This window comes from Macaca mulatta, chromosome 17, assembly GCF_049350105.2.
Source record: "Macaca mulatta isolate MMU2019108-1 chromosome 17, T2T-MMU8v2.0, whole genome shotgun sequence".
NCBI classification, from domain to species: Eukaryota; Metazoa; Chordata; class Mammalia; order Primates; family Cercopithecidae; genus Macaca; species Macaca mulatta.
In genome coordinates this window covers 96115285-96141384 of record NC_133422.1, presented here as the reverse complement: position 1 = coordinate 96141384, position 26100 = coordinate 96115285, and the positions used below count along the sequence as shown (strand labels likewise).

At 40.2% G+C, this 26100-nt stretch overlaps 1 protein-coding gene across 1 annotated transcript in view; it reads right to left on the bottom strand.

Annotated features, from left to right (window-relative positions):
- ITGBL1 (integrin subunit beta like 1) overlaps window positions 1–22510 on the bottom strand; it is a 245764-nt gene extending 223254 nt beyond the window's left edge. Inside the window, exons 1-2 of the mRNA XM_028837273.2 lie at window positions 22043–22510; window positions 20875–21092 (exon numbers count right to left, since the gene is read on the bottom strand). Coding sequence (XP_028693106.1) covers window positions 20875–21092; window positions 22043–22140 — 316 coding nt within the window. The 5' untranslated portion in view covers window positions 22141–22510. The remainder of the gene's footprint in view (window positions 1–20874; window positions 21093–22042) is intronic.
- Between the last annotated feature and the right edge of the window lie 3590 nt (window positions 22511–26100).

Sequence of the window (26100 nt, the reverse complement as noted above, 5' to 3'; positions counted from 1 at the left end):
TACGTTCATCTTTTAGTCTTTCTACTCAAGATATATTTTACAAACCACATTACAGTGCTATAATATTCTGTATTTGTCTGTTTGCTTACTATTACCAGTGAGTTTTGTACCTTCAGATAATTTCTTATTGTTTGTTAACATCCTTTTCTTTTAGATGGAAAAACTAGCATTTCCTGTAGGACACATCTAGTATTGACAAAATCGTAAGCTTTTATTTATCTGGGAAAGTTTTTATTGCTTCTTCATGTTTGAAGGACATTTTCACCGAATATACCATTGTAGGGTAAAATTTGTTTTTGTCCCCCTTCCTTCTCCCTCCCATCAGCATTTTAAATATGTTGCACCAGTCTCTTTTGGCCTGTAAGGTTTCCACTGAGACGTCTGCTGCCAATGTATTGGAGTTCCTTTGAATGTTACTTGTTTCTTTTCTCTTGCTAATTTAAGAATCTTTTCTTTACCGTGGACCTTTGGGAATCTATTAAATTCCTTGAGGTAGTCTTATTTGGGTTAAATCTATTTGGTGTTCTATAACTTTCTTGTACTTGAGTATTGATATATTTCTCTAGGTTTGGAAAGTTCTCTGTTATCCCTTTGAATAAATTTTCTATGCTGATCTCTCTCTCCCCCTTTTCCTTAAGGCCAATAGCTCTTAGATTTGTCCTTTTAAGGCTCTTTTCTGGGTCTTATAAGCATGCATCATCCTTTTTTATTCTTTTTTTCTTTTGTCTCTTCTAACTATTCAAATCACCTGTCTTCAAACTCACTAATTCTTCTGTTTGATCAGTTCTGTGGTTGATAATACTGATGCATTCTTCAGTATGTCAACTGAATCTTTCAGCTCCAGAATTTCTGCTTAATTTTTTTTTTATTATTTCAATCTCTTTGCTAAATTTATCTGATAGGATTCTGAATTCCTTCTCTGTGTTATCCTGAATTTCATTCATCTTCCCCAAAACAGCTATTTCAAATTATCTTTGACAGGTCACATAACTGTCACTCCAGGATTGGTCCCTGGTGCCTTATTTAGTTTGTTTGGTGAGGTCACAGTTTCCTGGATGGCCTTGATGCTTGTGGATGTTCATTGGTGTCTGAGCATTAAAGAGTTAGGTATTTATTGTTGTCTTCACTGTCTAGGCTTATTTGTACCTATCCTTCTTAGAAGGGATTTCCAAGCATTCAAAGGGAATTGAGGGGTGTTATCTAAATCTTTGGTCATTGCAGCTGTGTCTGCATTAAGGGGCACCCCAAGCCCAGTAATGCTGTGATTCTTATAGACTTGTAGAGGTATCCCCTTGGTGGTCCTGGGTAAGATCCAGGAGAATTCCTTGTACTATCAGGCAGACTCTTGTTCTCTTCCCTTACTTTCCTCCAAAAAAATGTAGTCACTCTTTTCATGCTGATCTGCCTGGAATTGGGGAAGGGGTAACACAAACACCCCTGTAGCAACCACTTCTGGGACTGCTCTGGGTCAACCCCAAAGACAGCATGGTACTAGGTCTCACCCAAGGCTCACAGCAACCACACTGCCTAGCTACTGCCAATTTTATTCAAAGCCCGAGGGCTCCTCAGTCAGCAGGTTGCAAACTGAGCCAGGATTGTGTTCCTCCCTTTAGAGCAGCAAGTTACCCCCCGGCTCTGGGCTGGTCCAGAAATGCTGTCCATGAGCCAGGGCATGGAGTCAGGAAACTTAAGAATCTACTTAGTGCTCTGTTCTGCTGTGACTTGAGTTGGCACCCAAGCTGCAAAACAAAGTTCTTCCCACCCTTCCCTCTGCTTTCCTCAGTCAGAAAGAGTGTCTATCCATGGCCACGACCACCCCAGGACTGGTACCAATGTTCACTCAAGCCTCAGCTTGTGGTGAATGCTACCAGGCCTTGGTTTCTCCCTTCAGGGCAGTGGGCTTCCCTCAGGCCCAGTGTGGATCCAGAAATGCCATCCAGGAGTCAAGGCCTAGAACTGTAGAACTGGGGACTCCAGGGATTCACTTGATCCTCTATCCCACTGGGCCAAGCTGTAAGACAAAGTCCCCTTTACTATTCCTTCTCCTTTCTTCAAGCAAAAGAAATCTCTCCCCATGGCCACCACCCCTTGAAATATGTTGGATCACACCTGAATCTAGCATGACCCTGGGTCTCACCCAAGGCCCACAGCAAGTACTGCCTGGGTACCATTGATATTTATTCAAAGCCCAGGGACTCTTTAGTCAGCAGGTGATGAATTCTGCCAACACTGGGTCCTTCCCTTCAAGGTAGTGGGTTTCCCTCTGGCACAAGGAACTAGGGCCTGGAATGGAGGCTCTGGTACACTATTTTATTGTGGCTGAGCTGGTATCCAAGTTGCAAGACAAATTCCTCTTTACCCTTTCCTCCTGGAGCTATGAGTTGCAGCTGCCTAGGGTCAAAAGAGGGGTGATGCACACACTCCCTTGGCTGCCCTGGCTGGTGTCTTATGAGGTCACATGCATCCCACATCCAGTGGCTCCAAGCCCAGTACAGAGCAGGACTTGCCCAGAAATCATAGTTCTTATGGTCTAGACTGTCTTTCAAGTTTATTTAAGACACCAGAGTATTTTAGTCCACAGTGGTGGTGCCTGCCAGAACTCAGGCTCCAACTGCTGGAATGGATGATTCCTCTCTGGCTGGGGCTGATCAAAATGCTCTGTCTGTGGGCATCAGCTGAATTCTGCCCCTTGTTGTACAGGGCAAAACTGAGTTCCGATCCAAAGTTCCACAATCACTGTTCCCCCTCCTTCAAGCACAGAGATGGTCTCTCCATGCTACATGGCTGCTGTCAGTGGATGGGAGAGGCATGGAGTGGTGATTCAAGACTGCCTTTCCTACCTCTTCAGTGCCTGTTTCTTTGACACGGTAGTGAAACCATCACAGGCACTGTGATCACTCATCTGGTTTTTGGTTCTCATAAAGGTGCTTTCCTGCATGGATAATTGTTCAATTTGGTGCTCCTGTAGGGTGGATGATCACTGGAGGGTTCTGTTTGGCTATCTTGTTCCACTTCCCACTCAAGAATCACATTTAAATCTTTATAACCTCTGCAGCTACAAATACAGCATCTTATAAATAGTAGTTGCTTAATAAATAACTGTTGATTGAACAAACAACATAATTACACACACAACATAAATATATACAACTCTTATATTATATCAATATATAAATCCTTGGCTCCATATATGAGAAAGTAGTCCATTTTTAGAGTTTTAATTCTTAAAGATTGTGTCTATTTGATATGGATAAATATGTTTGTCAAATATATCTATACAAATATGGATATCAAATCAAAATATATCTTAAATTTCAAAATGGATGAAACTTTATGGAAATACTAGATCCTAAAGGACTTAAAGTTCCTCATTAAAAATATGAAACAATCCTCTGCATTAAGTTAATGGACTTCACAATAGCGTTGTCAGTTAATTTACAATAGTTGACTGGCTACCCAATGTCTGTGTGACAGCTAACACCATTTAAAACCATTTACGCTTTCCTTTCTTCTCAAGTAAGTTGAGTTATATGGTTTAAAAAACCCCAAAACAGAAATTTGAAAAATAAATATGTTGACTGCTTCCAACACTCTTGAAGTTCTCAAGAAACTCTTAAAAGTAGCTTATTCAAAGATCTAAGCATATTATCCTACATAAAATATTTTAAGGTAGAAAAAGCATGAAAATGTAACAAAAAATAGGTAAGTGACTTACTGAATGTGCATATGAAAACAGACAACTATTGAATCTGTCTCATAATTTGTACCAGTAGTTTGGTTGTAATCTTTGCTGTGCTTTATGGGATTTGTAACACTCATTTTTACTAAGAGCATTTGGAAGGTGCCATAAAGTGGCATATTGGATATATTTCAGTGCAGTGTTCTTTAACTCATAAGACATTAAGTCTACATTTAGGAAATTAAGGATTTTTGTGAAGGGACATGAACATTTTTAAACAAGTAAAAATATATCCAGAAGTTAATACATAAGAGAGTTCACATCAATCTCATAAAAATGAATTCCCTAAACATAGACCTAGTGTCTTATGATGTCAATGTAATTTACTATGTAATTATTAATATGGTTATACTTAAAATAAAAATAAAATGTATTTATTTCCAAATTAAATTTAAATGTCAGATATTTACGATCATGTCAATAAATTAATTTCACTGAATATTTGAATATCCTTTCTAAATCCTACTGATGGTATTACTGCTCTGAGCTCCCCACTCACTCCCACCATGCCACCATGCAGAACAGAGATCTCTGGCTTGGGCCTGGGGCTCCTTTTGCCCAATGATATTTGGATATAAACTGCAGGTTATTGGTTCAGAGTCAAAGCTTTAAGAGATCTCAAGCATTTCCTCTCCCTTTCCAGTGATCCTGTGATCCACAATACCGAAAACATAGCTTGGGTAGCATAAAAATAACAGGCAGTAGAATGCAGCCAGCCTTCAGGCTGAAGTCCAGGCTTGCCTGGCTGAGTCGTAGTTCATTTGCACACCCAAGAGTGAGACATATATATATATATATATATGCAATGTATATGCACACACACACACATATATTTGTATTGCCTTTTTGTAAGGCACTAAATGTTGTGGGGGTCTGTAATGAAGCATTCTTGAAGCAATAATATCAAAGACCTAAGAGAAAACCATACAGAAAATCAGATACTATTCCTGCCCTTGAGGAGTATATAATTTAATCATAGTTACACGGGCATGGCCTGATAATACTGATAACAAAAAAAGAAGCTGTTGCTGAGGATTTACTACCTGCAAGGGAGTTTTCTCAATAATAACACTATGAGATGAGGAAACAGAGGCACAAGCAAATCAACTAACTTCCCAAAATCAACAGTTCACAATAGGCAGAGCCAGTTTTGGAACTTGTATAGTCTTTCTCCTTCAATCTCCTCAGGATTCTGCCTCTCACACTTTCACATATGAAAATGACATTTAATTATGGTAGATTAATACTGCATGTGATTATTCAAAATTCAGAAAAGAGATTTAATACTTCTTGGGGCATTCATTAGCCGATGTCACTGTGCTAAATGGTGTAATAACAAAGTCACTGATGGCACAGTCTTTATGTCAGACAACATGTGATCTTAAACATTTTATTTAATCTTTTTGAGGTTCATGCTTTTATCTTTAGAATGGTAAGATGATTTATCCTGCTATTTGTTTATTGGGAGAATTTAATACCACACAAGAAGTATATAGAAATTCTAAACAAATGTTAGCTGTATTATCATTACCTTATTTCAAATTCATAATAAGCATATAGGATGATTCTAATTAAATAGATTTTTAAGGGCACCCCATAGAATGTTGTCCTATTAGAAAAGGAATTATTTTTCCAGACTATTGCTGTTCTCTTCTAAACACCCCTCACACCGCTCCCACACACACCTCATTCGTTAGTTGTTCTTCAAAGTCATGGCTCTCTCGCTAGGTTGCCCAGTTGACTTTCATATAAAGGGCAGTAGAGACTATCACGGTCTTTGATAACTACACACCCAGAGGGTAAATGTTGAGATGCACACAAATATCATTACTTCGCTGTGCTTTAACAGACCGTGTGCATATAGTTGGGGAATTAAAGACAAACACCAAGTCTGCCGTATAAAATAGTAATGCCTAGGCAGGGGAATCACTTGAACCCAGGAGGTGGAGGTTGCAGTGAGCCGAGATCACGACACTGCACTCCTGCCTGGGTGACAGAGCGAGACTCCGTCTCAAAAAAAAAAAAAAAAAAAAAAAAAAAAAAAAAAAAAAAAGAAATAAAATAGTAAGTCTATATTATAATACCTTTCAAGCACTGGACATGCATTAAATAATTATTCATGGATATGAAAGTTCTTAAATCCTGAAGGAAAGCAGAGCTTCCAAGGTTAGCTAACAGAATATTTTGTTTTAGCAGTCAACTATAAGAAAATTATTTCCACCCTTTTATCAAATCTGCAGTCACTGGATTCAGCTCCTGTTGCCTTCTGATGGCTGAAATCTCACAGCTAATGAAGCTAGGTCTGATCATAAGATTTCCCTGTTCTTCTCTAGACATCCTTTTGGAGATGTTTAATAAGTGCCTTTTGAATTTAACTGAACTGAGACTCAGAGAAGTTACGTGATTTGTGCAACATCACACAGGCAGCAGCAACAGTGGAGAAAGATCAAATGGCTTTGTTTTTTAATTTCAATTCCCAAACATTTTCCAGAGCATTCTACCTCTGCATTTTCATCCTACCCAAACCTTCCTGCTTAGTTTTCCTAAGGAAAAGATTGTTAAATTCAGTAAAGACTGACTATCTTTTAATAAAAGATCAGTGCATTGCCACTCGTAGGTCTTAAAATTCAACATGTTTTGTTTGTGTGTGTGTGTGTGTGTTTGTTTCTTGTTTTTTGTTTTTTTAGATGGATAGATGGAGTTTCACTCTTGTCGCCCAGGCTGGAGTACAATGGCATGATCTCCGCTCACTGCAACCTCCACCTCCCCCTCCCCGGTTCAAGCAATTATCCTGCCTCAGCCTCTTGAGTAGCTGGGATTACAGGTACCCACCACCATGCCCAGCTGATTTTTCTATTTTTAGTAGAGACAGGGTTTCACCATGTTGGCCGGGCTGGTCTCGAACTCATGACCTCAGGTGATCCACCTGCCTCGGCCTCCCAAAGTGCTGGGATTATAGGCATGAGCCACAGCACCCAGCAACAACTGGTGTATTAACAGGGATATCTAAAATATTGAAAGATCACAATATCCAGAATCCCAGGTAGGCAGGATGTCCCCATAAGCCTTCATATTATGACCCATGGTCCACCTGTTCATTTCCAAGGTGCAAAGTGAACCTACATGATGATCCAACCAAAACTGTTCAGTTTTCTATAAATGCCTTTCTTCTCTCTCTTTGCAGTATTGTTGGCTCACATTGATTTCATCTCAAAAAGGCTATACATATATTAAAATCTGTATGTCTTTAAATTTTTTGAGCTCACTTCATAAAAATTAGTTTTATAAGAACAAAAGAGAATCTCTGATGTGACTTATTCATAATAGCCAAAATATGTAATACACAAAATAATATAAGGTAATGCCCAAGGAAATAACAAATATGTAGAGTCAACTCTCCTACCTTCCTTTTCTTTCACTTTTATAGACAAGAAAAATTAGGTTATGGAGGAGTTCCTTCAAAGGCTCACTCAGGAGGATCTTCTTATTTGGATATGGTTGATGTTAAATGCAATCTCTCTAAAAACTTCAACTACAGCTGAGAAAATGCTCATTATCAGTACAAGTAATTTTGCCCCAGTGATTTTGGTTATCTCAATTTCTTTAACATTAAATGCATAAGGGGTTCTTTTGCCCAGTACTTTCTTAAGATTTGAGCTTTTACACGCACTCTCGAAGACAAAAGTAGGAACCAAAATCTACTTTTCCAAGAAAAAATTCAAGAGAAGTTATATTTTTAAATGTAAATAAAGTTTCTGAAAATTATGCTTTCATTTTAGTACTCCAAAATCCATGAAGAAATTATCCCCACATATATGGTTTTAGGATAACTTTATTATAGTGCTGAAGAAAACCCTTCTATTGATTTGGGGTGGGAGGAATTTCTCCTCAGGCTTACTTAGCACAATAGTTGGAGAATAATTGTTTTGACTATCTCTTAAAAGTTATTACAAAAATTGAATGAATTCATATGTATGAAAATATTTTCTAGGATAGTATACTCAAATATAGGTAGATACTCCTCTTATTCATTTGTATTACGAATGTAGCGTTAATTTCAAGGCTTAAAATTATCCAAACAAGCAACTGAAAGTAGTCTCTCCAGTACACGGTTAACAAATCAAATATTTTCTTTCTTCAAACAAATGAATTATTTCCACGTCAAGACAGCTCTTAGAGCTTATATAACGAATGGTGTTGCCCAGAAAAGAAAAGAAAATAGAAGTCTATAACAAAATACAAGTCTATAACTTGTCTTTTGTATTTTGGAGAGGAAACCGCTTAAATGTCCAAGACACTTTGTTTATAAAAATAACTAGTTTTTGTCTAACTATTTCGCACAGCAGAAAATGATAGCTTTGAAGGAGCAGTAATGAACAATTAGGAAATACATTTACCACGTTTTCATTTTCTGATTTTGGCTCCTTACTCTACCCCACTGACTAAGTCGTGAATTTACAGTTAATACCTTGCCATAGGAGAAGTTTTTAAGCAATGCCAAAACTCATTGACCTCTTAAAAAAAATTAGCCTACCTTTCCCTAGGAAGTTTCCAGATAAAATAACAGAACGGGAAACTAGAGTGGGTAGGTATTCACTTTGAATAATTCGGTGTTTGAACTAGTGACTATGTACAAACAATTAAAACGATAGGGCTCTTGGCACAGGGACTGACTTTATCGTATACCCTAAGAGTGGGGTCGTACAAGGTCAAGTCAGTAAGCACCCTTATAAAAGTCTTATTTTTCTTTTCTCTTTATAAAGCCCTCATTCTTATACCCACCCTTAAGTAAGATGATTTAAAGTAGATGGAAGAATGACTTCTATTACAAAATATAGTTTCTTATTTGCCAGGAAATGTGATTCTTGGAAAGACAAAGCACTCCTTTTCCAAAGAAAATGAGATTTGCAACCTCCATGCAGCTCTCTATCTTTATCAATTTAGAAGTTAATAGAAAATAGCTTGAGAATGTATCCACGTAGAGTCCCAAAAACGCCCTGGTAAATTCCCCTGATACTCTCAGTCTAGCGGTGCCAGACTTTTCCACCTCCTTAGACGTGATTCTTGCCTTTAAATCTCAGACCAGGTTTGGAAGCTAAATTTCCCAAAGAACAAAGGCTTCAATATCCCCGTCCCACTGATGTGAGGTTTCCCTTGGCCAAGGTCAGCTAGTAGACCGGCTGCTATGATGCAAATATTGACCCATATTTTGGAACCTAATCCCCAATGTGACAGTATTAAGAAGGTGGGTGGGCCTGTAGGAGGTGAATAGGTCATGAGTGCTACACCCTCATGAGTGGGATTAGTGCCCTTATAAAAGAGGCTTGGTGGAGCTTGTTCCCCCGCCCCCCCAACATATGAGGATGCAGGAACCATCCAGGAAGCTGAAAATGAGCCCTCACCATACACTGAATCTGCTGGTACCTTGATTCTAGACTTCCCAGCCTCCAGAACTGTGAGCATTAAATTTGTCCTCCTTCTAAATTATTCAGTCTAGGGTATTTTGTTACAGCAGCCTGAATGGACTAAACCATCTACCCTGCAACAAATTCTGGAGTCCTTAGGGTTGACATAAAAGGACAGTAGACAGTAATTCAAAACCACACAAAGCAAGTTCCAGGAAAGATCGATCTGTATTGTTTACTCAGAACTGTGCTAAATACCTTTTTTTTTTGTGCTAAATATGTTTGTTTTTAGTTTCCAGAAAAATATGTGAGATGGTGCTAGTATTCAGAATATTCGGCATATTTGTGAACATAAGAAATGTGAAATTGTGAAAAATGTGTTTGGTGTAGACCATATTAAGTGACAGTGGTGTTAAGATCTAACTAGACAGATGGGAGCATACAGGGTGAGAAAGAGGAAACAGGGTCAGCATGCCATTAAAGAGGAATCAGATTCTAGAATGTCTTAATGGCCAAGGAGATTGGAAGCCAAAGTTTAGAAAGATTGGAAGCCATAGTATATACCCTGCGTGTGTGTTCATGAAGTAAATCAAAGCAGGGGTACAGAATAAGTGGCCAGTATAAACGGTTAGAATGATCTTTAAAGGGAATTTGTAAAAGCACGGATACTTGACAAAATGTCACTTATGGTGATTCACCAAGTAGTGGTACACAGGATAGACAGAATGGAAGACAGCCTGAAGCCTGACGTGATAAGAACTTAACTATTATTAATGTTCCTTGTCAAGGGAAATGAAGGCTAAGCTAAGGCACTAGCAACAGAACAAAATTCAGCAGAAAATTAAGTAAAAACATTAGCAATGTTGGCAGAATATGAGAGCAAATGAAAAGGATGAGTCAAAGTTGGCCATGGTTTACTTGGATGACTAAGAAGATCCCCATCCCCTCCAAGTTTTCTTGGCCTTTCTGACTCCACGTCTTCATTTTGGTTGGCTTGTCAACTGTTTATCAGTAACATCACTACCTCTGCTCTTGAAGTTATGAGCGTCTTTATCCTCTACCCTCTACATGGTTACCACTATCCTCAATTATTAATCTTTTCAGATGCCTTTACCTAAATATTTATTCCACAGCCATGATGGTAATTTAAATAAGCTGAATCTCATGTATTCACTGAACATATATTTACTGAGCCCCTACAAAGTGCCAGTTACTCATTGCAGGGATCCTCAACCTCATGCCTTCCCTTTGAAAAAGTCAGAAGTACTATACCAAATATAAATCGGTGACTGAGGCTTAGGTGGATATTTTTGTTATTTGCCAAGATCACATAGTGGATCACATAAGTGGAAAAGTGGATAATAGGGCCTGTTTCTCCTGTCTCCTAATTCAGTTATTTTTCCATTGGTGCAAGCTGCTTCTTAAGGCAGAAAGTCTTAAATCCAGACAAATCTAAAGCTGATTTATCACATTATTTTATTTCCTTTTTTCTTCCTTCTGAGATGTGACTACAAAATTCAGAGTCGTTTAGCAAAGAATAGCATATCTGTTCATAGAAACCATAATTTATTATTAGAATCAAAATAATACAAGCAGGTATTATTGCCTCAAAGATAGAGAAAATTTATCATTAGTTTTATATTTTTAAGACTAAAATATAAAACTTTGCAGATGTCTAAAGGTTTCCAGCAGAGAAAAAGAATGAAAATTCCAAATTCAAGGACTAATTACACAGTTCTGAGGGTAGGGTTCTGGAGCGTTCCATGAGATCAATTATAATGGTATAAATCAGAGTGTAGATGTCAGGGACAGGAACACAAAAGGCAGGTTCTGAGACAAAGACATATACAAGACTCAGAAAGTTGGCAGTGCGGTGAGTTGGGGCATGATGCAGTAAGCTCTACAGATTCCTCATGCTGGCCAGGGCTGAGGGCACACCCAGCCCCGGCACTATAGAGCAGGCAAGCTGGCTGGGATAGAATAGTTCAAAGACTACCAGAGTAATTCCAAGACATGAATTTAGCACTGGAGGAAGATATAACGTGGAAAGAAAATTGCTTATTTGAAAATAAATATCTTAGGACCAGGAATTCAGCTAGGGTAGGAGAGGGGTGTCTAGCATATTTAAGCATAAAAACTCCAGTGATTTGTTAATCACTCGTATGTGTTTGGCACTGTCATTATCCCTATTTGGTATTACTATTGCCCTCTTTTCAACCATAAGGAAACGGAGGTTGTCACCTCTTGGGTAACCTCCCCGTAGCACCACAGTGGGCAAGTGACAATGTCAGGCACTGAACGCAGGCAACTGTTGGGCTTTAAGTCCCTCTTCATGCTTTAGAAAGACACTTAGTGTTCCTTATCAGAAATGGTGTGGAAAAGGCCAGATGCCATGGCTCACACTTGTAATCTCAGCACTTTGGGAGGCCAAGGCAGGTGGATCCCCTGAGGTCAGAAGTTAGAGACCAGCCTGGCCAACATGGTGAAGCCCTGTCTCTACTAAACATACAAAAATTAGCCAGGCGTGGGGGCGTATGCCTATAGTCCCAGCTACTCAGGAGGCTGAGGCAGGAGAATTGCTTGAACCCGGGAGGTGGAGGTTGCAGCAAGCTGAGATTGCTCCACTGCACTCCAGCCTGGGCTATATATTTATATATATATAAAATATGGAAAAGACTGGGGCCAGAGCAATTAGATCATGTAGATAACCTCAGAAAAGAAGGAAAAGACTCGGCCCTTGCATCACCAATGGAGCATAAAAAGAGCTAGACGTGAATGAGTTGGAACCTCTCCCTTGCCATTCACACATGCAAAGTCCCCTGCACTTTATAGGAGGGTAACTATGCTGAGAAGACTATGGGCCCTTCAAATATAGCCATACTCTTGCTCCTGAAACCTGTAAACATGTCACCTTATGGCAAAAGGCACTTTGCTGATGTGATGAAGTTTATGGGTCTTGGATAGGAAGGTTATCCTGGATTATCTGGGTTCAGTCTAGTTAAAATAGTCCTTAAAAGTGGAGTTTGTTTTCCAATGGTAGTAAGAAGGGACGTGACAATGGAAGAGGCTCTGGGAGATGACAACCTGTTTCCGGTTTTGAGATTTGGGAGTGGGGTACTTACTTGTAAGGACCCAAAAGCAGCTTCTAGAAAACAAGAGGAACCCCCACCTGACAGCCAGCAAGGAACTAGAGACCACAGTCTTACAACCACACAGAACTAAATTATCTCAACACCAATAACCAGGAAATAGATGCTCTCCTAGAGTCTCCAGAAAAGAACAGAGCCTATCAACACCTTGGCCCGGAAGTCCCATGTCAGAAGACCTTGAGACCTATAGAACTCTAGAAAAGACATTTGAGCTGTTTAAGCCTCAAGGTTTGTGGTAATTTGTTAGAGCAGCAATAGAAAAATAATACAAGGGCAGGATATGAAGCTTTGCAAAATGTCTTGTCTTACTTCATAAGTTTGCAGACAGGGAATTCCCTGAAGAATGATAACGGGGTTCTCTACTCCCAGAGAATTTTTTATTTTTTTGAGACAGGGTCTCATTCTCTCACCCAGGCTGGAGTGCAGTGGCCTGATCATAGCTCACTGCAGCCTCAATCTCCCGTGCTCAAATGAGCCTCCTGTCTCAGCCTCCTGATAGCTGGCACTACAGTCACCCACCACTGTGTCTGGCAATTTTTAAAAAATTTTTAGTAGAGAGCAGGTCTCACTATGCTGCCCAGGCTGGTCTTGAACCACTGGGCTTCAAGGATCCTCCCACCTCGACTTCCTAAAGTACTAGGATTACAGGCGATGTGATTCACTACACCCAGCCCCTCCTAGGGCATTAATCACCCACCTCAAGAACATGAACATGCTGAGTCATAAGGTCAGATGTAACAATGTGTATCCGAGGCCCAGGGAGCTGAGCAGCTTTTGTGGGGGTTTATGATATCAAGAACATGGGATGTCAGTTTTAGCATCGTATTTCAAAATATATTGAAGACTCTGAGAACCTTATGAGGGAGGTTTATGTTTTGCAAATTTAAAATTTGTAATACAAATAAATTTGTTTCCATATGTTCCTTTCTCATTCTGGGGAAACTTTACACAGAAAATAACTCCTGAACTTCGCACATTTATACTATTTTATCTCAATACCACAATGCTATAAATATGTTCCTCTAGATCATCAAGGTGCAGGGATGACCTAGTCCAGGGCAAAGTATATCTGTCTCTGTGTGATAGAGTTTGGATGTGTGTCCCCACCAAATCTTATGTTGAAATGTGATCCCCAATCCTGTAGGTGGAATCACGTGGGAGGTGTTTGGGTTATGGGGGCGGATGCCTCATGAACGGCTTGGTGCCCTCCCCAAGGTAATGAGTGAGTTCTCGATTTGTTCACAGGAGAGCTGATTGTTTAAAAGAATGTGGTGCCCCTCCCTCTATCTCTTGCTCCTTCTCTTCCCATGTGACATGCCAGTCCCCCCTCACTTTCCGTAAGTAAAGGCTTCCTGAGGCCTCACCAGAAGCCTAGCACATGCTGGGGCCATGCTCGTACAGCCTGCAGAACTGTAAGCCAAATAAACCTCTTTCCTTTACAACCTACCCAGTCTCAGGGATTCTTTTACAGCAACGCAAAACAGACTAAGATATTATGGTAGAACTGCAGAGCCTTGTCCAGATAGAGCAATTCAACTGAGGAAAATTGCTGTGCACATTTGGCACTTTCTTTTAGAATGAAAACATTTAACTTTTATATGTCACTTGGGCTAAGACGATATGCATTTATCCAACACAGATGAATGTAAGAAAGCAGAGCTCCTGAAAAATGGCTACACGAAGTAGGTGAGCTACTGGTGGAGAACTCCTGAATGTGTTTCCAAAAACTACCAGTGGTGTGAAGACCATGAGGAAAACACAGGAAAGACGCAATGTGAAAGCCAGTCTGTCTGTTCAAGACATTTATTTACTGGTGAAGGGGATTTAGGCAGATAATGTTCTTATGTGCTTGGTGCCTCTGACTCAGAGACAAGGAGGGGATATTTTGTGAAAGAGAGGGGGTGGTAAATCCAAGGTGGGCTAGATGGAGGTAAAGGAGTGGGCAAGGAAGTCAGGATGAGGATTGAAGGAAGGGAGAGAAGATGAAAAATAGAAAAAGACTAGTGAAGAAAAACCCTGAGTGAATCCACAAGTAGTCTCGGAGGGAAATCGTTCAACAATCTAAGAAAAATGCAATTGGAAGGGAAAGGCAAGTCAAACAGTCCTCAGACAGCCTCAAGAGCCAGGAAGTCCAGTTCTCATGAAAAACCACATATAATTCCCATACTATTTACTTCACAGTGTAAAAGTCAAATATCTTCAAGAAAAAAATTCCTAATTTTTACATATTAAAAATGTTTCAATGTATTCTAATTATTTTAATTGTGTTATATTGTTAATGTTTACACATAAAAATCAATATTTACACATAAAAATCAATGTTTATAAGAATGGCTTATATTTATTTTTTTATTTTTATTTTTTATTTATTCATTTAAAACAGCACCTCCCTCTCTTGCCCAGGCTGGAGTGCAGTGGTATGATCATGTCTCACTGCACCCTTTGCCTCCTGGGCTCAAGCCACCCTCCCCTCTCAGCTTCCCTAGTAGCTGGAACTTCAGGTATGCACCATGCCCAGCTAATATTTGTATCTTTTGTAGAGACAGGGTTTCACCATGTTTCCCAGGCTGGTCTCAAACTCCTGAGCTCAAGCGATCCCACCTACCTCAGCCTCCCAAAGTGCTGGAATTATAGGTGTGAGCCACCACATCCAGCTAAGGATGGCTTATAGTCTGAATAAATGTATAAGTGTATAAAAGATATGAATATTAAATAAATTTATACATATATATATATATCATGCTCAGTGTCACCAAGAATATAAAGTTCTTCATATCCATAAGGATACTGTTGCAGAAAAAGGCACTAAATATCAGGTAAATTAAAAAACTGGCTCAAGGTTAACAGTACAAGCAAGTTAGCCCACGTTAACAATTCAGACAAGATTCCCATCCTGCTCCAAATGTGCTGGTCAATGAAATAGGAATCTCTTTCTGCTAGCATTAATTTTTCATTTTCTATCAATTCCACTTAAAAGAACTATAAGTCATGGATTTGGTTATCTGATTCTTTCCTGTGATTTCTTGATTCCATCAGTTCCATCATACTTCCAATCTAGCAGGCTTAAAAACCCAGCATGAGTTTTAATTCATCTTACTCACCCTTGGGCACTAATTCATATTGATTCTACTTTTAAATGGTCTTTAAAAATAATAATAATAATTCTGTTCTTATTGTCTCTCCCATGGAGTTCCTCCCCATTGGTTCTCTACTTTAACTTGCCATGCTTTGGGGCACCATACAGTCAGCCCTCCATATCTGCGGGCTCCTCATTGGCAGATTAAAAATACTCAGAAAAAAATAACAGTGTAGCACAAAATAATACAACTAATATATAATAGTTGTATATATAATATAACTATTTACATAGCATTTACATTGCATGAAGTATTAGATGTAATCAAGAGATGATTTAAAGGTTACTGGAGGATGTGTATAGGTTACATGCAAATACTACACCATTTTATATCAGAGGCTGGAACATCTTTGGTATCCACTGGTGGAGGAGGCTCCCTGGAACCAAGCCCCAGCAGATACCAAGGAATGACTGTATTTCTTTCCATGAATCAGAGCACTAATGATCGCTCCCATATTTGAACTCTTAATAGCTCTTATATGCTGTTTAATCAAGAACAAACTCTCTACAATATGATCAACTGTAATTCTCAACCTATCTATTATTACTTTCCTTACAGCTCTAAGATCCAGCCAAGCCAACCCTTGTAGCCTTCACTATTTCCCAAACATCCACATGTTTTTCTGCTTCTACACCTTTGCTTAAGATTTTCCTTGCTCAGAATTCCAACAGTTCACTTTTTGGATTAAAAAATCTCCCAGTACTTAAGTGCTTATGTCAAATGCTACCTCTTTCTCAAGAACTTTTAACCATAATATATAACCCCTGGCTCAATGGAGCCCTCACAAAAATTTGTACAAATGATATCTTGCATTGTATTACAGATATCTGGTATTTCTCTTTGTCCCCCTACTCAATGGTCAGCTGCCTTCTATCCCTCATCTTTACACTCCCTTCAACAGGAGAGAGCCTAGAAAATATGCAGTGCTTCACAAGTGTTGCTAAATTGAATTATATTAGCTCTTCCTGATTTACTAAAACCGAAACTTTTTTGGTGATGTATTTCAACAGCAATTTCAAAAGATTTCTAAGAAAACAATATATTATTTAAGTGTCATTACAGCTGGTCATGGGGGCAACCAGGAATGCTTTGGAAATATCAACTGAAAGTTTCTTTCTATGCAATCAAACATTTTGCCATTCTTTCTTTTTTTCTCTTTTCTTTTCTTTTTTCTTTTTTCTTTTTTTTTTTTTTTCCCCGCAATGGAGTGTCGCTCTGTCACCCAGGCTGCAGTGCAGTGGCACAGTCTTGGCTCACTGCAACCTCTGCCTCCTGGGTTCAAGCAATTCTCCTGCCTCAGCTTCCCGAGTAGCTGAGACTACAAGGCGCACACCACTACACCCAGCTAATTTTTGCATTTTTAGTAGAGACAGGGCTTCACCATTCTACCAAAATTATTTTACCCTTTAATAGACCATCACATCCATAGGAACACTCACTTGCCTGGATCTTTGTGCTATAATAGTCTGAGGAAGATGCATGTGCCATGAACAAGTGGACAATGGAAGAAATAGACTTCTAATGGCGAGAGCCTAATCACTTTCAACCAGCACCAACTATAATAAGTACGTTTCTTATGATTCACAGTATAATAATCCCAATGGACTTAACTTTAAAAGGGCATAGTGTATCTAATACAGCTGCCCTGAGGCTGGGCCAAAATAATTATCCTTACTTGACCTTTTGGGCCTTGAATCAATAACAAGCCCAGACTACGTGAAGAGAACTAAATTGCTCTCACTGTATTAAATGCCCGACAAACACCAGGCCAGCTATCTATCCATCTGTCACCTCCATCCACCCGTCCTTCCATCCATACTAGCCCACCAGTTATGCGTCACTGTAATAATATGTAATGTATATATACATGTTAATATGTACTGAGCACTTACTTTGTGTCAGATGCTAGTCTAAGTATTTTACGTATGTTAAACCTTACAAGAGTACTGTAAGGTAGGTACTGTTATTCCCATTTTACAGATGAAGAAATCAAGGTGAGAATGTTTAAGTAACTGCCCAAGTTCATGCAGCTATTTTTTTTAATTTAGTTTTTATTATTATTATGCTTTAAGTTCTAGGGTACATGTGCATAATGTGCAGGTTTGTTACATATGTATACTTGTGCCATGTTGCTGTGCTGCACCCATCAACTCGTCAGCACCCATCAACTTGTCATTTACATCAGATATAACTCCCAATGCAATCCCTCCCCCCTCCCCATGATAGGCCCTGGTGTGTTCATGCAGCTATTGAGTAGTAGGACTAGGATTTGAATCCTAGAAATTTTCTCCCAGAGTCCACACTTTTTCTTTTTTCTTTTTCTTTTCGAGACAGTGTTTCATTCTTGTTGCCTAGGCTAGAGTGCAATGGCATGATCTCAGCTCACAGCAACCCCCACCTCCTGGATTCTCCTGCCTCAGCCTTCCGAGTAGCTGGGATTACAGGCATGTGCCACCATTCCCAGCTAATTTTTTTGTATTTTTAGTAGGGATGGGTTTCACCATGTTGGCCAGGCTGGTCTCGAACTCCTGACCTCAAGTGATCCACCCACCTCGGCCTCCCAAAATGTTGGGATTATAGGTGTAAGCCACCTCGCCCAGCCAAGTTTATTTTTATTTGTTTAGAGACAGAGTTTCACTCTTGTTGCTCAGGCTGGAATGCAGTGGCGCAATCTCAGCTCACCACCACCTGTGCCTCCCAGATTCAAGCAATTCTCCTGCCTCAGCCTTCTGAGTAGCTGGGATTACAGGCATATGCCACCAAGCCTGGCTAATTTTTGTGTTTTTTAGTAGGGATGGGGTTTCACACCACGTCAGCCAGGCTAGTCTTGAATCCTGACCTCAGGTGATCCACCCAGCTCGGCCTCCCAAAGTGCTGGGATTACAGGCATGAACCACCACACCCAGCCCAGAGCCCATACTTTTAATCACTCCATGATATAGTACTATGAGAGAAGGATTTTGTTTTCTTCTTAGAAGTTGGGGAGGTCTCTGGAAGTTACTCTATTTCTGGAAAGCACCTACAGGAAATTTCACGGAGGTGTGCACAGGTGCACATAAACATAGAAAACCTGCTATGTTTCCATATTACAGTGATAAAATTGGAACTATTTCTTAAAAATAAAACTGAGAAGCTAAATTTGAGGCACGGAATACATTGATGAGCTCGCAAGGCAGCCCTGTGTGCTACTTGTAGGGATCTTCACATGGGCCTCACAAACGTGGTCAGGGCATTTGCGAGGACAGATTCTGCTCAAGGCCCTGTAGAGTAGGCCTTGATGGGCATCAGTCAGCAAGATGAGAATAAAAAATGAACTTCGTTATTCCATTCAGTCTTAAAGAGAAGCATTTCATCTTCTATAGAAGTGCATGCATAACCAAACAAAACCATGCTTAACTCAGTCCTGCATTTTGTATCAGGAAGGAAGGAATGCAGTGACTAAGATGCTATGAGTAAACAACAAATCATTTTCTATGGGAGGGGAAAAAGAACGCTGTCTACCACAGCATTCCTTCTGCATAGTTTTGGGGAGAAAAGCACCAGCCTAGGTTCTTCAACAGAGAAAGTGAATCTGATGGTACTCAGAACTCTCCCCAGTTAAAGGCTGCATCTTACCTCTTATGTCTGTAATAAAACAAGAGAAAATGCCCTGGAAAATTTGTTCAAAATTCATGATATTGAAGAGGGTTTGCCAGAGGCCATAAGTCAGAGAAGCCAAGTAACAGTCAAATTCGGAATAAAATATTAGGCGATAACTTAGCTTTCATTCCAAAGGGCTACCCTTAATAATACTGCAGCTTGTAGGGCTACAAAGTTAAATAACAAGTTGTGGTGTTCAATATTTTCATTATTTATTGAGATGAATTCTCAATCTCTGTCACCCCGGCTAAAGTGCAGTGGCATGATCTTGGCTCTCTGCAACCTCCGCCTCCCAGGTTCAAGCAATTCTCCTGCCTCAGCCTCCCAAGTAGCTGGAATTACAGGCACATGCCACCACACCTGGCTAATTTTTGTATTTTTAGTAGAGACTGGGTTTCACCATGTTGGCGAGGCTGGTCTTCAACTCCTGACCTCAAGTGATTCGCCTGCTTTGGCCTCCCAAAGTGCTGGGATTACAGGCGTGAGCCACCCCACCCAGCATCCAGTATTTTTAAAGGGTTGATTCACAGCCTTCACAGGGAAAACAAACAAAGTAGATGCACCTGCGCCCCTCCAAATTTCTTCTATGACTATTTTTGCATTGCCAAGCAGCCTGCATGTTAAGTAACCTAACTTACACACTACTGGGCCCAGGTTCCAAGAAAAAACTATTTTGCTATAAACTCATTCTTGATCTTTCTATGTTAGTGTTGGCTGACTTATTAGTCTTAGCTACACTGAGGGTAAAATAAGTGGCTAGTTTCTCCTACAAATTTGCCAAACCCTGTCTGGAATGCATTGTGTTGTGCTTTCACTAATGGAGTTCTGTGTCACTCACAAGGCACTAATTGAAGCTCTTGGCCTTAAGTAAAATGACACATTTATCTGAAACAGGTGAAGAGGTTAAGGGTGTTCTCTGGGAAGGAATTTTTTGACCCTTTCCAATATCAGAACCTGAATCACTCCTTAAAAATGTGCAAGGAAAATGAATGTATTTTCACTCCACCCTTAAAAAATACCAAGTTTCATTGCAACTCAAAAATTCAAGCAGCTAGAACAATGCAGAAACAGTCGCTTCTAAGTAAATATGTGCCTGTTTATTTTTTTCCTTATTATCATTTTCTGATACGCACTCCTGCCTGTGAACTATATTCTAATGATGAGAGGGCTAATCAGGCTTCAAAGGCAAAACCTGCCTCCCTAGAATGGAGGAAAATAATACATTCCCCCTCCCACTGTTTCCTATGTAAAATAAAATACAGGCCTAAGATCTACAAATATTATGATTAACATTCTTGATAGGGATAGGAGAACCCAGTAAAATAACTCTATTTGTGAGGACATTGGGGAATTTAGTCTGTAATGAGGAACTTCAGAGGCAAGTGAGATTTTAGAATTAAGCAAATGACGGCCAGGTGCAATGGCTCACGCCTGTAATCCCAACACTTTGGGAAGCCCGGGAGGGAGGATGGCTTGAGCCCAGGAGTTGGGGACCAGCCTGGGCAACATAGTAAGACCCCATCTTAAAAAAAATCATAATTACAATAAAATATATAATTACAATAAAATATATAGTTAAGTGAATGAATTTTTAAAATATTACTTCAAGTTCGGAGCCTGGGGGATTAAAGTATTGTGATAAATGATGGCAGAATTAACTAGCCAAAGTGTGACAAGTGCGGTAACTTAATTGGTGCTTATGTGAAAGGAGGCGTGTCCCCACCCTTCACTCTTCTAGGGAGTGGCAGAAATCCCAGAAGAGGAGTTCCTACCTCCCGAAGGAGGAGACAGCGTCGCCCCCTTACCTGCACAGGTGCTCCCGTCGTAGGTCTCGCACACCCATTCGTGGCATTCACACAGGGGCCCGAAGAACATGCCCGGCTCAGTCACATGGCAGATGCAGACGCCGCAGTCGCAGCGGCCCCGGCCGTGGCACAGCGCGGCCCCCGGAGGCTGCCCAGGTGCGCGGCAGCGGCGCTCCGACTCGGCCCGGGACAGCCTGCAGGCGGCGCCCGGCCAGCTCCTGCGCGGGCAACAAGCAACCGGCAGGCGGGGTCAGACGCGGACACCGCCCCCTGCTCCGAACCCACGTTTCCTCCCCCGTGTCTCCTCCAGGTGCAGACGCACAACCCCAAGAACAGGAAGTCTGAGGCCCACATCTCTCTGCGGTCCAAGCGCTGCCTGGAAGGGCTATATTTTCCCAAGCAAGCAGGTACCACCCACCAGAGAAATGACCAGGGCCCAAAACGTGTAAGGCGGTTACCTGCCCCCCGGACACAGGTCCTTTCTCCAGGTGAACAGAGGTGATCTGCCCTGCTCTTTGGTAGTTTGTCACTGAATCTCATATGCACATTTAGATTAAATACAAAGTAATCCAAGGTATGGCACTCAGCTGACTTTTCAGTTTTCCTTTAAAAAATGTCCCACTGCTATCTGATGGCCAATGGGCAGTTATATTATGGAAGAGAAGAGGTGAATATATAGAAAGAATTAGACATGTTATGATAGCATCGGGCATAATTTGCATTAAGCAGTCTTTAGGAACTCTACTTTTAAAAAGTTTAGTTTCACTATTGCAATGTGCCTCCGTCTCTTTCCGAATGTGATACAAAATGTAATATAGACCTGTTGCTGCTGTTGGGAAACAGAGATCATTCTGCTTTATAGATTGTGAGAAGATACGGGTACACATAGAATTTTAACTCGTGGCAGAAATTCCTCCTGATATATATTTGCAGGAGTATAAATTATATTTTTATTCACTGATTGCATTTTTCCAAAGGAAAAGCAAAAGGACAGACATGAGGCAATGCACAGTGTAGGTATAAGGAGAGGGAATGGAACAGGTTGAAAACAGTTTATCCCGTGTCCAATTTAGTAACAACTCTTGGCTTAGTGCAGCCATCCTGCAAGCTTGAGCCCTGCCACATAAGCAGGGCAGGTCTCTACTGAAGAATAACAAACCAAACTTACCTCAGAGATGGCGAGAAGCTTTGAGGAACAGCTGACAATCCAGCAAAGAGAAGGGAGGACGCCAGCAGCAAGAAGTTCCTGAAGCCTGGGGGATGCATGCTGAGCTCCTGGGCTGCTCTGGGCGAGCTGCACTTCTGCAAGGTGGGGTTCACCAAGGGAGGCGGCAGGAGGGAGAGGTGCCACCAGCAGATGGCCGGGCAGACGGACCCACGGACACCCAGGCTTGCAGGTCCGGGACTCCAGCCGGAGTTGCAATTGCGTTGATGAGCTGCCTGCGAGGATTTGGGCAGCGGCACTGCTCTGGGCGGGGTGCTGGTGCCAAACCCCTCAGTGGAGAGTCTAGGCAGGGAAGTAATTAGAAACAGTTGTACAAGCAGATGGTTTATTTTGACATTAAAAAAAGTGTCCTGTTCACAGATTTGAGAAAATCATTTCTTTCTTCAAGTACAGGCCCCAGAAATATTTGACAAGAGAATATTTGGACTGGCCAATATTAAAGAGACCTTTAAAATAACCCCTGAGTTGTGAAGAAGAAGGGTGAGACCAGTGACTCTGGCATGAACACTTGGGTAGGGAATTAGTTTCACCACACGCTTTTAAAGAAGATGCACTCTTTTAGAGTTTGGGCTGGGGCAAGGGCAAGGAAATCTGGCAAATACAACATTTTCTTGCCTTTATTATCCTTTGATTTAAACTGGATATTTCATTTCTTTAGTCTTTAAAAAGTGTGTCATGCTTCCAGCTGTTGAGGCCAGTAGCTTATCACACCACATTTTTTTCTTGACTTGGACAGTTTAAATTGTAGTTGTCTCAAATTCACCCCATTCTCCCCATATGTCAAATATGAGAAAAGAAAATTAAATATTTATAGCATAAATTGCACTGAGAAACAATCGGTGTCATTTACTAAGCACCTATTATGTGCCAGTCATTTAGTATGTGTTCTCTAATTATGACAATAATCACACATTTATTTGTGCATTAGCAAATGGGGATTTAGCATCTAGCAGGTGCCAAGTTTTGTGCAAGATAGAATGAATGTAACAGGGAACTAAGCAGACATAATCCCTGCTCTCTCAGAGTCCAATGAGCTATAAAGACATTAATCAAAACAAAACCACAAAAACAAGGACAAACGGTTGCAAGTGCAATGAGAAGTTACTTCCAGATGAGATACAGGCACGTGATCTAATCAAAGATGGTAGCATTTGAACACAAAACTGAAAATGGCATCAAATTAAATTGGGTGGAAATAAGAAGGAGATGGAAGAGAACAGGGAGGCGTTCTTACTCCCATTTTAAAGATAAAGAAACTGAGGGCAAAAAGGTCAACTGACTTGCTCAAATTCATACAGGAAGTTAGTTGTATTTCAGCTGAAATCCAAAGCACATACACTATCCCCTACATTTGTGGTCATCTGAGAAAAGTGTGTAGAGGGTTATATGGAAGGAGGAAAACATTTTTCATTCACCCTAAGAAGAGCACTATAGATGCAATGCTTCCTCATGAAATAGAACTATTCAAGAACCGCCTGTGGTCCCAGATCCTTAAAATCAGGGATGAGTCATAACAGGATGGGATTTCTCCCTGTCATTTACATAAGTAGGTATAAGGGCAAGACCAACACTACACTTGCCTGCTGGAGCAAGAAAACAGTGAAGGTCCTATAATCATAGTCCATTTATTTTCTGTTTCTACTCCATTCTCCACCCTGTAACAGGGGAGGTTTTGCATGGGGCACATCTGTGTGTCCCCCTACCCCCCAACCCCTACCCACACAACTTAACTTATTTCAAATAGCTGATTTTCTGCCCACTCTTAGATACAGGTGTGTACACACTGGTGGAGTCTTCTATGGCAAGGACAGACTGGGGACAGGTATGCACAGTTTTGGGAGGATGTCTGGACCAGTAATTCTGGGGTCTTGGATACCCAAAGTGTGGCTTAGAAAAAAAGGACACAGGTTCTGAGTTGGCAGGTTCCCTAAGTCACAAGAACTACAACCTGTGGGGGAAGGGTCTGTCTAAAAGAGGGACAGAATGGGAATTACTAAGTCAGTTGTTGTTAAAGTGTGGTCCATGGACCAGCAACATCAGCATCATTTGAGAACTTGTGGAAATGCAAGTTCTCAGGCCCCAAGCCCAGCTCTAAGGGATCACAGAGTGCATTTGAATAATATCCCAAGATATCTATTTTTACATAATAATAGCTTGAGAAGACTGTAAATCACAGGGCTCAGGGCTGAGCCTGAGGGTGCCTGGATCTAAGAGTGGAACTTCCACCCACCTTTAGTACAAATTCTAGAGTTACATTTTATCCTGCCCACATGTGATAGTACAAGGACACAGGAACAGGCTTTCCTGTCAACATCTAGAAACCTAGTGACTCAGAGAATTTGGTAATTATAGAAGGGAAGTATCTATTCCAAAGCCTGACTAGGAATTTGCAATAAAAACATGGAAGCTTTAATAAATGAGTCATGTATTGTTTACTCCTTGCATATTTTCTGAGGGAAAATTTGTTATGAAATAGGGACTTGATAGTTGAACATTTTTAATGAATTTAAGTGATTTTTAACCTGCAGTATTTTCATACAGTGTAGTATTCAATGAACAATATTATCTTTAATATATTATTCAGCTTTGAAGTGAAGTTAGTATGTACTAGGTGACTGAGAAAATATAAATGTTCAGATCATTACATTACTGTGACTCAGAAATAATATTCCTAGTCAGTTGTAACAGTTATATTGTGGCTGACTTGGTGACTCAGCCGAAAGTCTTGGATCCACAGAAAGTCTGTCAAAATGAAAGGTTAACTTTAAATTTATGCCTTTTAGCATTCTTTTTTTTTTTTTTTTTTAAACCAAAGTATTGAATGCCTTGGAAACACCTACTCCTTCCATTTTCCCAGTTTTCAGAACCTCAAGGACACACATGTGCCAAGAAAGGTCCTGAGTTTCTCACTTCTGCTGGCTGGGGACACAGCAGTGGGTTGGATGCATAATGAATGGTGCCCGAAAGGACCCGGTGCATCTGGAACTGAACTCAAAAAGACTGAAAACACCCTAGTCCTTGAATGTAGTCCTTCAGTCCTCAGGTTACACAATCAGAGAATTTCAGCATTCAAGGTATTTTTTAAAGGTTGTCTAGTTCAAAACTAAATTTGTTGATAACATACCGTATATTTGCCAAGTAATTAGGTGGCCATGGTAAAAAAAAAAAAAAAAAATTAAGAGGACCACATTCTTTTCTGAGAATTGCTTTGAAGGTTTCACCCCTTGGTTCTGGGTCTACTCTAAAAAGACATTTAAAATAATATTCTAGCCACAAGCCTTGAATCAAATATTCAATGATGTAATAGTATATTCCCCAGTCTATATTACCCCCAAACAATTCTACACCCAAACAATTCTACACTTCTTAAAGATAAATATTTTCATTGCCTTCACCTCTTCCTTATGTATTATAACTTTAAGCTTTCAATGCCCTGATTTTCTGATTTTGCTTTTTCTGGGATGGATGCCTTTTGGAAAGTATGATGTATACAATTGAAACCATTTAGTGGCCTAATGGATGTGGAATAGATCAGTACTTTCAGTATTCTTGTTTCATATGCTATATTTCTACCAATAAAACTGAAGGTCATATTCGCTTTTTTGAATGCCACGCTGTCCCAATTGTGTGCTTTTATAAGTGTATTTTTCCCCAAACACAAATTGATTTATTATTTTTCATCTAAACTTAGTTCTTTTATCCAGTCAGTAAAAATAACTATGGTTACTTGTGTTATATTTATTTCACCCTCTCAAAAGTAAATATGATGAACACACATTCTGTACCTTTATTCAAATAATTAACAAGATATTTGAAAAAAAATTAGGCTGAGGACCAAGTTTAGATACAACCTTTAAGACAATATTAGCCTCTTAGCACATATTGAATAGGCCATCCAACCACTTACAAGTGTACTGAGTTGTCTGATATGAACTTATTTCTTCATTTTGCCCAGAAAAATATTTTGAAAGATCCCATCAGTTGCTTTGCTATTCTTAGTT